The sequence below is a fragment of the Oncorhynchus mykiss genome, chromosome 32 (assembly GCF_013265735.2).
Source record: "Oncorhynchus mykiss isolate Arlee chromosome 32, USDA_OmykA_1.1, whole genome shotgun sequence".
Taxonomy (NCBI): domain Eukaryota; kingdom Metazoa; phylum Chordata; class Actinopteri; order Salmoniformes; family Salmonidae; genus Oncorhynchus; species Oncorhynchus mykiss.
The window spans coordinates 3,874,237-3,886,500 of record NC_050572.1 but is presented as its reverse complement, the minus strand read 5'-3'; the positions used below and the strand labels follow the sequence as shown (position 1 = coordinate 3,886,500).

Here is a 12,264-nt window from a genome sequence, read left to right as displayed (position 1 = left end):
ATATATATATATATATATTGATCATATAGAGAGGCTGTGACATGTAGGTCTAGATTATATATATATACAGTGCCTTGCGAAAGTATTCGGCCCCCTTGAACTTTGCGACCTTTTGCCACATTTCAGGCTTCAAACATAAAGATGTAAAACTGTATTTTTTTGTGAAGAATCAACAACAAGTGGGACACAATCATGAAGTGGAACGACATTTATTGGATATTTCAAACTTTTTTAACAAATCAAAAACTGAAAAATTGGGCGTGCAAAATTATTCAGCCCCCTTAAGTTAATACTTTGTAGCGCCACCTTTTGCTGCGATTACAGCTGTAAGTCGCTTGGGGTATGTCTCTATCAGTTTTGCACATCGAGAGACTGAATTTTTTTCCCATTCCTCCTTGCAAAACAGCTCGAGCTCAGTGAGGTTGGATGGAGAGCATTTGTGAACAGCAGTTTTCAGTTCTTTCCACAGATTCTCGATTGGATTCAGGTCTGGACTTTGACTTGGCCATTCTAACACCTGGATATGTTTATTTTTGAACCATTCCATTGTAGATTTTGCTTTGTGTTTTGGATCATTGTCTTGTTGGAAGACAAATCTCCGTCCCAGTCTCAGGTCTTTTGCAGACTCCATCAGGTTTTCTTCCAGAATGGTCCTGTATTTGGCTCCATCCATCTTCCCATCAATTTTAACCATCTTCCCTGTCCCTGCTGAAGAAAAGCAGGCCCAAACCATGATGCTGCCACCACCATGTTTGACAGTGGGGATGGTGTGTTCAGCTGTGTTGCTTTTACGCCAAACATAACGTTTTGCATTGTTGCCAAAAAGTTCAATTTTGGTTTCATCTGACCAGAGCACCTTCTTCCACATGTTTGGTGTGTCTCCCAGGTGGCTTGTGGCAAACTTTAAACAACACTTTTTATGGATATCTTTAAGAAATGGCTTTCTTCTTGCCACTCTTCCATAAAGGCCAGATTTGTGCAATATACGACTGATTGTTGTCCTATGGACAGAGTCTCCCACCTCAGCTGTAGATCTCTGCAGTTCATCCAGAGTGATCATGGGCCTCTTGGCTGCATCTCTGTTAAGTCTTCTCCTTGTATGAGCTGAAAGTTTAGAGGGACGGCCAGGTCTTGGTAGATTTGCAGTGGTCTGATACTCCTTCCATTTCAATATTATCGCTTGCACAGTGCTCCTTGGGATGTTTAAAGCTTGGGAAATATTTTTGTATCCAAATCCGGCTTTAAACTTCTTCACAACAGTATCTCGGACCTGCCTGGTGTGTTCCTTGTTCTTCATGATGCTCTCTGCGCTTTTAACGGACCTCTGAGACTATCACAGTGCAGGTGCATTTATACGGAGACTTGATTACACACAGGTGGATTGTATTTATCATCATTAGTCATTTAGGTCAACATTGGATCATTCAGAGATCCTCACTGAACCTCTGGAGAGAGTTTGCTGCACTGAAAGTAAAGGGGCTGAATAATTTTGCACGCCCAATTTTTCAGTTTTTGAGTTGTTAAAAAAGTTTGAAATATCCAATAAATGTCGTTCCACTTCATGATTGTGTCCCACTTGTTGTTGATTCTTCACAAAAAAAATACAGTTTTATATCTTTATGTTTGAAGCCTGAAATGTGGCAAAAGGTCGCAGAGTTCAATGGGGCCGAATACTTTCGCAAGGCACTGTATATATATATATATATATATATATATATATATATATATATATATATATATATATATATATATATATATTGATCATATAGAGAGGCTGTGACATGTAGGTCTAGATTATATATATATATATTGATCATACAGAAGCATCAATTAAATATTTGAATAACTCCAAAGCTATTGCATGTGGCCCAGGAACCACTGACAATGACTGCATTGTTCTATTACCAAGACACCAGTTGGTAACTCTTAACTGGTTAGGACATGTCATTGGGTGGTACAATGTCCTGGAAAAGAGATGGTACAATGCCCTGCAAAGGAGTTGGTACAATGTCCTGGAAAAGAGTTGGTACAATGCCCTGCAAAGGAGTTGGTACAATGCCCTGCAAAGGAGTTGGTACAATGCCCTGCAAAGGAGTTGGTACAATGTCCTGCAAAGGAGTTGGTACAATGTCCTGCAAAGGAGTTGGTACAATGTCCTGCAAAGGAGTTGGTACAATGTCCTGCAAAGGAGTTGGTACAATGTCCTGCAAAGGAGTTGGTACAATGTCCTGCAAAGGAGTTGGTACAATGTCCTGCAAAGGAGTTGGTACAATGTCCTGCAAAGGAGTTGGTACAATGCCCTGCAAAGGAGTTGGTACAATGTCCTGCAAAGGAGTTGATACAATGTCCTGCAAAGGAGTTGGTACAATGCCCTGCAAAGGAGTTGGTACAATGTCCTGCAAAGGAGTTGGTACAATGTCCTGCAAAGGAGTTGGTACAATGTCCTGCAAAGGAGTTGGTACAATGCCCTGCAAAGGAGTTGGTACAATGTCCTGCAAAGGAGTTGGTACAATGTCCTGCAAAGGAGTTGGTACAATGTCCTGCAAAGGAGTTGGCACAATGCCCTGCAAAGGAGTTGGTACAATGCCCTGCAAAGAAGTTGGTACAATGTCCTGCAAAGGAGTTGGTACAATGCCCTGCAAAGGAGTTGGAACAATGCCCTGCAAAGGAGTTGGAACAATGCCCTGCAAAGGAGTTGGCACAATGCCCTGCAAAGGAGTTTGGAAGTAATAGCAGATAAAATGAATCTGCCAGATAGGACTCCACCAACAGAAAGATAGATTGAGAATCATCTGTGGTGAGGGAGAAGAAGAAGACAGGAAGACAGATGGAGAGCTATTTAGACAAGAGGATATCATGAGAGAGACTTAACCACTGTTACAGAGATGACTTCAGAGGTTCAAGGGCCACAGTGCTAATAAATGTCCTCCTCTGAGCTCAAACAAATGGTTTTACAGATCTGTCCACTTAGCATTGTGGATGAGTCTGGAACATAGTATGAAGAAGGAGGGAGGAGGAGAGGGAGGAGGGAAGAGGAGAGGGAGGAGAGGATGGAGGAGGAGAGCGAGGGAGGAGGAGGTAGGAGGAGAAGGAGGAGAGGGAGGGATGAGGGAGGGAGGAGAGGGAGGGAGGAGGAGGTAGGAGGAGGTAGGAGGAGAGGAGAAGGAGGGAGGAGGAGGTAGGAGGAGAAGGAGGAGAAGGAGGGAGGAGAGGGAGGGAGGAGGAGGTAGGAGGAGAAGGAGGAGAGGGAGGGAGGAGGGGAGGGAGGAGGAGGTAGGAGGAGAAGGAGGAGAAGGAGGGAGGAGGAGGTAGGAGGAGGTAGGAGGAGAGGAGAGGGAGGGAGGAGGAGAAGGAGGAGAGGGTGACTCACACTAAAAGTGACAACACATACAGTAGACACACACACCCGTGGGTACACTCCACTGGGCTCTGGGCAGAGTCACAGGGTTTGAGCCAGACAGTGGTACTTTAGCCTGTCTCTCGCTCTGCGTCCTGACCAGATGAAGACGGAGCGAATATGTTGTTTCTCTGTAGAGACTAAAGATAGTGTTCTATTTCTGCCTGGCACTGTTTACCTCCAAACCACATTGCACCACACACACACACACACACACACACACACACACACACACACACACAAAAGCACACCCCGAACCACACTGTCACGCCTCCACATGCAGCCAGAGGAAACATTGCTGTAGGTCAGAGAGGAGTCTGAATGTGCATCCAAAATAGAAATCTATACCCATTGTAGGGCACTACATTTGACCAGGGCCCATAATGTCCCTGGTCCAAAGCAGTGCATTATGTAGGGAATAGTGGCTATTTAGGACTCAGTTCTGAGATAGTGGCCATTTAGGCCTCAGGTCTGAGATAGTGGCTATTTAGGACTCAGGTCTGAGATAGTGGCTATTTAGGACTCAGGTCTGAGATAGTGGCAATGTAGGACTCAGGTCTGAGATAGTGGCCATTTAGGACTCAGGCTGAGATAGTGGCCATTTAGGACTCAACCTGAGATAGTGGCCATTTAGGACTCAACCTGAGATAGTGGCCATTTAGGACTCAGGTCTGAGATAGTGGCCATTTAGGACTCAACCTGAGATAGTGGCCATTTAGGACTCGACCTGAGATAGGGGCCATTTAGGACTCAACCTGAGATAGTGGCCATTTAGGACTCAGGTCTGAGATAGTGGCCATTTAGGACTCATCCTGAGATAGTGGCCATTTAGGATTTAGGTCTGAGATAGTGGCCATTTTGGACTCAAGTCTGAGATAGTGGCCATTTAGGACTCAACCTGAGATAGTGGTCATTTATGACAGGTCTGAGTAGCCATTTAGGACTCAGGTCTGAGATAGTGGCCTATTAGGACTCATAACTGAGATAGTGGCCATTTAGGACTCACCCTGAGATAGTGGCCATTTAGGACTCAACCTGAGATAGTGGCCATTTAGGACTCAACCTGAGAGAGTGGCCTATTAGGACTCATAACTGAGATAGTGGCCATTTAGGACTCATAACTGAGATAGTGGCCATCTAGGACTCAGTTCTGAGATAGTGGCCATTTAGGGCTCAACCTGAGATAGTGGCCATTTAGGACTCAGGTCTGAGATAGTAGCCATTTAGGACTCAACCTGAGATAGTGGCCATTTAGGACTCAACCTGAGATAGTGGCCATTTAGGACTCAGGTCTAAGATAGTGTCCATTTAGGACTCAACTTGAGATAGTGGCCATTTAGGACTCAGGTCTGAGATAGTGGCCATTTAGGACTCAACCTGAGATAGTGGCCATTTAGGACTCAGGTCTGAGATAGTGGCCATTTAGGACTCAGGTCTGAGATAGTGGCCATTTAGGACTCAGGTCTGAGATAGTGGCCATTTAGGACTCAGGTCTGAGATAGTGGCCATTAATATAAATTCACTGAAAGCCCGCACTAACATTATTATTATTATTATTGTTATCATTATTTACAGCATTGACTTTCCATATTTTTGGCCAGCTAATAGCCTAATCAATGTTCTGGACTAAATGATGTTGCTGCAGGATTATTTTCTGTGACAATAATGGTGAATTTAAATCCTACACCTGTATGTTTGTTTGTAGGATGATACTGCATTTTATCTGGTGATCTGACCCACAACAGCCTTCTCTCTCTCTCTCTCTCTCTCTCTCTCCCTGTCTCTGTCTCTCTCTCTTTCTCCCTCTCTCTCTCTCTCTCTCTCTCTCTCTCTCTCTCTCTCTCTCTCTCTCTCTCTCTCTCTCTCTCTCTCTCTCTCTCTCTCTCTCTCTCTCTCTCTCTCTCTCTCTCTCCACTCTCGGCCATCTACATTAGTTGGTATGTTTACCATAGGACAGAATGGAATTAGCATTTTAATCAACTTTTTCATGTGGCCTCTGCTCTCCCAGCACAGAAAACATTAAGAATGTGGCTGCCGATGTGAAATGGAAGACTCGACAGCATTCGGCCTTTTCCTTATATTTTCTTGATGGTGTTTATTTCCATTTATACTTCCCATGTTTTTCCTTCTTCATCCTTATTTACTGACTTTATTCACACACATTCCCAAGATACATTTAGATTGTATCATTTATCTCTTATTCTACTCATCCTTCATTTTCTTGTGGGTAACTTTTTATGTTTTATGTATCTCTCTCTCTCTCTCTCTATCTCTCTCTCACTCACTCACTCACTCACTCACTCACTCACTCACTCTCTCTCTCTCTCCAACTCTCTCACTCTTTCTCTCTCACTCTCTTTCTCTCTCTTTCTTTCTCTCTCTCTCTCTCTCTCTCTCTCTCTCTCCAACTCTCACTCTCTCTCTCACTCTCTCACTCTCTCTCTCTCACTCTCTCTCACTCTCTTTCTCTCTCTCACTCTCTCTCACTCTCTCTCTCTCACTCTCTCTCACTCTCTCTCTCTCTCTCTCTCTCTCTCCCTGTCTCTGTCTCTGTCTCTCTCTCTTTCTCCCTCTCTCTTTCTCTCTCTCTCTCTCCATCATTCTCCCTCCCCCGGGGGCATAATAATGAGGTAGAAAAGTGAATGCACATGTACTCAGTCTTGTGATGGATATGTTCACCTTGTGACGCTGCTCTATCCTCCCCAGTCACTTACAGTCACAGTAAGTCACTGGAAATGGTCCACAATTGGATTGAATGGAGTTATTGACTCCCCATGCTGATTCTGAGGGTTAGCTGTGTCTCAAATCACACCAGGGATTATCGTCTAGATTCAGCTGCGGGACGATTATTTTGTGAGCAGATGGTCAGTGGGCCGAAACATCATTACAAATCATTTGTAGACTGCAGACACTCAGAAGCCCAAACATATATACATGTATATATAATATTTATATCAAACATAATAATTACGATCACATCTCTCTCTATTTTACGTGGGAATATTTGAGAACAGATTTTCAAAATTAAAATTACTTGGAACTGATTGGCTGACAATGATTTTCCTCAACAATGAAAATTCATCAACAAAAAAAAACATTTATAAAGATGTGTATATCACAACTAAATCCACATGAAACTATGAGAAAAAAAAATTATGTCAGAAAACTTAGGGGGCCAAGTAAAAATGGGCTGCCAGTTGAGGGAAGCCTGCCTTATTGTATATAGTGTATAGTAGTATACACTCATTCTGACCGTAGCTCATTGTGGATCTAGTAGTGGACTATAAAGGGAATACGGTTTCATTTGGGATGTAGAGGAACAGAGGGATGGAGGGATGGAGGGATAGAGGAATGGAATGACAGAGGAACGGAGGGATAGAGGGAGGAAGGGATGGAGGGATAGATGGATAGAGGAATGGAATGACAGAGGAACGGAGGGATAGAGGGAGGAAGGGATGGAGGGATAGATGGATGTATGGATGATGTGATTGAGTGATGACAGAGAGGGGGGAAAAGTAATAGACTGAATGACATATTTGTGGAACCACCTAACCCTTCATATTTTGTTCTGTTATTTTGGTAACCACATTCTGACGTTGTCTTCCCTGTTGCCTAGGTGATCAAAGTGACCTTTGAGGACTTTGACCTGGAGCGTGGTTACGATACGTTGACGGTTGGAGACGGAGCCGTGGTCGGAGACCAGAAGACCGTCTTTCACGTGTGAGTACCTTCAGCCTATCTGTCATCTCTGCCATCTCTGTTACTTGTCTTATTCATTTCTTTCTTTGTCGTTTCTTTTCTCACATTTTTCACTTTGTTCTTGTGAGTTCACCCGCCCGTGCTCGGTCCCTCCCTCGATTTGTCTCGCTTTCCACCCACCTCCCTCTCTGTCTTTCTCAATCACCCAGCCACCCACCCATCCTCTCTCTCTCGCTCTCTCTCTCTCTCTCTCTCTCTCTCTCTCTCTCTCTCTCTCTCTCTCTCTCACTCACTCACTCACTCCCTCTCTCTCTCTCTCTCACTCTCTCTCTCACTCCCTCTCTCTCTCACTCCCTCTCTCTCTCTCAATTCCATGAAACTCTCTCTTGCCATCTATCCTACCTTCCCTCTTTCTCTCTCCCTCCTTCCCCACACTCCATCATCCATGTTTTCCTCTCCATCCCTCTATTTCTGCCCATTTCATCACGTCACGGAAAAGTAGTGTATGAAAGATAGATCCACTGCCACGTTGACAATCACTGCTCCCCTCAATGTTAAAACAAGATCACGGCCGTACGCTGTGGCGCATCGCTGTGCCGCATCGCTGTGCCGTTCCCTGTACCGTTCCCTGTACCGTTCCCTGTGCCGCATCGCTGTGGCGCATCGCTGTGCCGCATCGCTGTGCCGCATCGCTGTGCCGCATCGCTGTGCCGTTCCCTGTACCGTTCCCTGTGCCGCATCGCTGTGGCGCATCGCTGTGCCGCATCGCTGTGCCGCATTCCTGTGCCGCATCGCTGTGCCGCATCGCTGTGCCACATCGCTGTGCCGCATCGCTGTGCCGTTCCCTGTACTGTTCCCTGTACCGTTCCCTGGGCTGTTCCCTGGGCCGTTCCCTAGGCCGTTCCCTGTGTCGTTCCCTGGGCCGTTCACTGTGCCGTTCCCTGTACCGTTCCCTGTGTCGTTCCCTAGGCTGTTCCCTGGGCCGTTCCCTAGGCCGTTCCATGTGCCGTTCCCTGGGCCGTTCCCTGGGCCGTTCACTGTGCCGTTCCCTGGGCCGTTCCCTTGGCCGTTCCCTGTACCGTTCCATGGGCCGTTCCCTGGGCCGTTCCCTGGGCCGTTCCCTGTACCGTTCCATGGGCCGTTCCCTGGGCCGTTCCCTGGGCCGTTCACTGTGCCGATCCCTGTGCCGTTCCCTGGGCCGTTCCCTGTGCCAGGGAGGGAGAGAGTGGGAGAGAGGGTGGGAGAGAAGGGGAGAGAGGGGAGAGAGAGGGAGGAGAGAATGGGGAATAGGGGGGGGGGGGTGAGTGAGGGGGAGAGACAGAGGAGAGAGGGGAAAGAGAGGCAGGAGAGAGGGAGGAGAGAGGGAGGGGAGAGAGGGGAGAGAGGAATGAGAAAGGGGGATTGAATGAGGGATGCCTTTGGATTAGGCGTGCTCTCACACTCAAAAGTTACAGCTGAAACACACACAAATACAAAGACATCTTCCCCCCGTCTCCTACAGCCTATCAGGGACCACTACTCCAGACCTGGTGGTCAGCACCAGTCATCAGATGTGGCTCAACTTCAAGACTGACGACACCAGTGGCTCTCAGGGCTTCAAGGTGTCTTATGAAGGTGAGCTCTCTCCTGATGTGATGGTTTGGGTTTTCTCTCAGGTATGTCAGTAGCCAAAGCCCCCCCCCCCAAAAAAAAAAATGTGTGTTTGTGTGTGTGTGTGTGTGTGTGTGTGTGTGTGTAGACTGTGTGTATTTGTGGTGTGAGGTTTTCTCTCTGCTCCCCACAGATATACTATCATCTACACTTATAACACACCCATACCCACACCCATCCACACACACACACACACACAACCACACACCCACTGTTGGGGATGAATCAGAATAGTTGGGTAACATAGATAAGATGTTTTATTTCCATTATTGTGAGTTACTTCTCATCAGAATGTATCTTGTTGTACTATAGTGGTGGCCGGTTGCAGTTATCTGTTCTCTGTCCTGGGTTCAGTTACTTGGGCCGCAGAGAGGGGAGAGGTCAAGCTTGTCTTCATATGTAAACATATCTTTTAAACCATGTGAAGGGATGATTGAGGGGGAACCAACTATCTCTTGGCTCCACAAAGTCTGTGTGCCTGTCACTGTGTCTCTGTGATCTTGTCCAGGAGGGGTGTATTTAATATATGCCTGTTGATGAGGTTTTGTTTTTGGTCCTGAGTGGTACCAAGAGCGAGATAGGAACATAGTTTAGGAGACAAAGCTGAACAATAATTTATAGCCAATGCTGTCAGGCTATGTGTGTCTTTGCTATAAAGGATCTCAGTTGCAATGTGTAAGCACTTTCGGAGAATTCATTTATAGACACTGAATTGATCTCAGAGTCACAGGGTTGTGATGGAGCTCATATAATTAAAGATGGACTTTATGATAACTCTGACTTGTGTGGTGGTTTGGTCTCATGATTTGGTAAATACAGGAAATTTCCACTCAGTCATAGTTCATTATTTATTGAGAAGCTATTTTTGTTTATTTTTGACCATTTTAATTGAAAACAATCACAGTAAAAGTTGCTGTTACACAAACACATTGATCTGGTACTTCCATATAGCTCCACGTTGATCTGGTACTGGTACTCCCTGTATATATCTCCACATTGATCTGGTACTTCCTGTATATAGCTCCACATTGATCTGGTACTTCCTGTATATAGCTTCACATTGATCTGGTACTTCCTGTATATAGTTCCACATTGATCTGTTACTCCCTGTATTTCCAGTGGGGCAAAAAAGTATTTAGTCAGCCACCGATTGTGCAAGTTCGCCCACTTAAAAAGATGAGAGAGGCCTGTAATTTTCATCATAGGTACACTTCAACTATTACAGACAAAATGAGAAAAAAAATCCAGAAAATCACATTGTAGTAATTTTAATGAATTTATTTGCAACTGATGGTGGAAAAATAAGTATTTGGTCAATAACAAAAGTTTATCTCAATACTTTGTTATATAACCTTTGTTGGCAATGACAGAGGTCAAACGTTTTCTGTCTTCACAAGGTTTTCACACACTGTTGCTGGTATTTTGGCCCATTCCTCCATGCAGATCTCCTCTAGAGCAGTGATGTTTTGGGGCTGTTGCTGGGCAACACAGACTTTCAAATCCCTCCAAAGATTTTCTATGGGGTTGAGATCTGCAGGACCTTGAAATGCTTCTTACAAAGCCACTCCTTTGTTGCCCGGGCGGTGTGTTTGGGATCATTGTCATGCTGAAAGACCCAGCCACGTTTCATCTTCAATGCCCTTGCTGATGGAAGGAGATTTTCACTCAAAATCTCACGATACATGGCCCCATTCATTTTTTCCTTTGCACGAATCAGTCGTCCTGGTCCCTTTGCAGAAAAACAGCCACAAAGCATGATGTTTCCACCCCTATGCTTCACAGTAGGTATGGTGTTCTTTGGATGCAACTCAGCTTTCTTTGTCCTCCAAACATGACGAGTTGAGTTTTTACCAAAAAGTTATATTTTGGTTTCATCTGACCGTATGACATTCTCCCAATCTTCTTCTGGATCATCCAAATGCTCTCTAGCAAACTTCAGTCAGGCATGAACATGTACTGGCTTAAGCAGGGGGACACGTCTGGCACTGCAGGATTTGAGTCCCTGGCGGTGTAGTGTGTTACTGATGCTAGGCTTTGTTACTTTGGTCCCAGCTCTCTGCAGGTCATTCACTAGGTCCCCCCGTGTGGTTCTGGGATTTTTGCTCACCGTTCTTGTGATCATTTTGACCCCACGGGGTGAGATCTTGCGTGGAGCCCCAGATCGAGGGAGATTATCAGTGGTCTTGTGTGTCTTCCATTTCCTAATAATTGCTCCCACAGTTGATTTCTTCAAACCAAGCTGCTTACCTATTGCAGATTCAGTCTTCCCAGCATGGTGCAGGTCTACAATTTTGTTTCTGGTGTCCTTTGACAGTTCTTTGGTCTTGGCCATAGTGGAGTTTGGAGTGTGACTGTTTGAGGTTGTGGACAGGTGTCTTTTATACTGATAAAAAGTTCAAACAGGTGCCATTTAATACAGGTAACGAATGGAGGACAGAGGAGCAGGTCTGTGAGAGCCAGAAATCTTGTTTGTTTGTAGGTGAACAAATACTTATTTTACACCTGCTCCAGCAGGTATATTTCAGCAGTAACAGGGTGAGGGATAATAGTCTACCTCAGCAGTAACAGGGTGAGGGATAATAGTCTACCTCAGCAGTAACAGGGTGAGGGATGGTAGTCTACCTCAGCAGTAACAGGGTGAGGGATAATAGTCTACCTCAGCAGTAACAGGGTGAGGGATAATAGTCTACCTCAGCAGTAACAGGGTGAGGGATGGTAGTCTACCTCAGCAGTAACAGGGTGAGGGATGGTAGTCTACCTCAGCAGTAACAGGGTGAGGGATAATAGTCTACCTCAGCAGTAACAGGGTGAGGTGGGGGATGGTAGTCTACCTCAGCAGTAACAGGGTGAGGTGGGGGATGGTAGTCTACCTCAGCAGTAACAGGGTGAGGGATGGTAGTCTACCTCAGCAGTAACAGAGTGAGGTGGGGGATGGTAGTCTACCTCAGCAGTAACAGGGTGAGGTGGGGGATGGTAGTCTACCTCAGCAGTAACAGGGTGAGGGATAATAGTCTACCTCAGCAGTAACAGGGTGAGGGATAATAGTCTACCTCAGCAGTAACAGGGTGAGGGATAATAGTCTACCTCAGCAGTAACAGGGTGAGGGATGGTAGTCTACCTCAGCAGTAACAGGGTGAGGTGAGGGATAATAGTCTACCTCAGCAGTAACAGGGTGAGGGATGGTAGTCTAAATCAGCAGTAACAGGGTGAGGGATAATAGTCTACCTCAGCAGTAACAGGGTGAGGGATAATAGTCTACCTCAGCAGTAACAGGGTGAGGGATAATAGTCTACCTCAGCAGTAACAGGGTGAGGGATAATAGTCCACCTCAGCAGTAACAGGGTGAGGTGAGGGATGGTAGTCTACCTCAGCAGTAACAGGGTGAGGGATGGTAGTCTACCTCAGCAGTAACAGGGTGAGGGATGCTAGTCTACCTCAGCAGTAACAGGTTGAGGTGAGGGATAGTAGGCTACCTCCCGAGTAACAGGGTGAGGTGGGGGGATGGTACTCTACCTCAG

The 12,264-nt window shown here is 45.8% G+C and overlaps 1 protein-coding gene across 1 annotated transcript in view; it reads left to right on the top strand.

The window, feature by feature from the left end:
- The first annotated feature begins 6,893 nt into the window (after positions 1-6,893).
- The window catches only part of csmd2 (CUB and Sushi multiple domains 2), a 384,085-nt gene continuing 378,714 nt past the window's right edge, over positions 6,894-12,264 (top strand). Inside the window, exons 1-2 of the mRNA XM_036971824.1 lie at positions 6,894-7,117; positions 8,598-8,710. Coding sequence (XP_036827719.1) covers positions 8,647-8,710 — 64 coding nt within the window. The 5' untranslated portion in view covers positions 6,894-7,117; positions 8,598-8,646. The remainder of the gene's footprint in view (positions 7,118-8,597; positions 8,711-12,264) is intronic.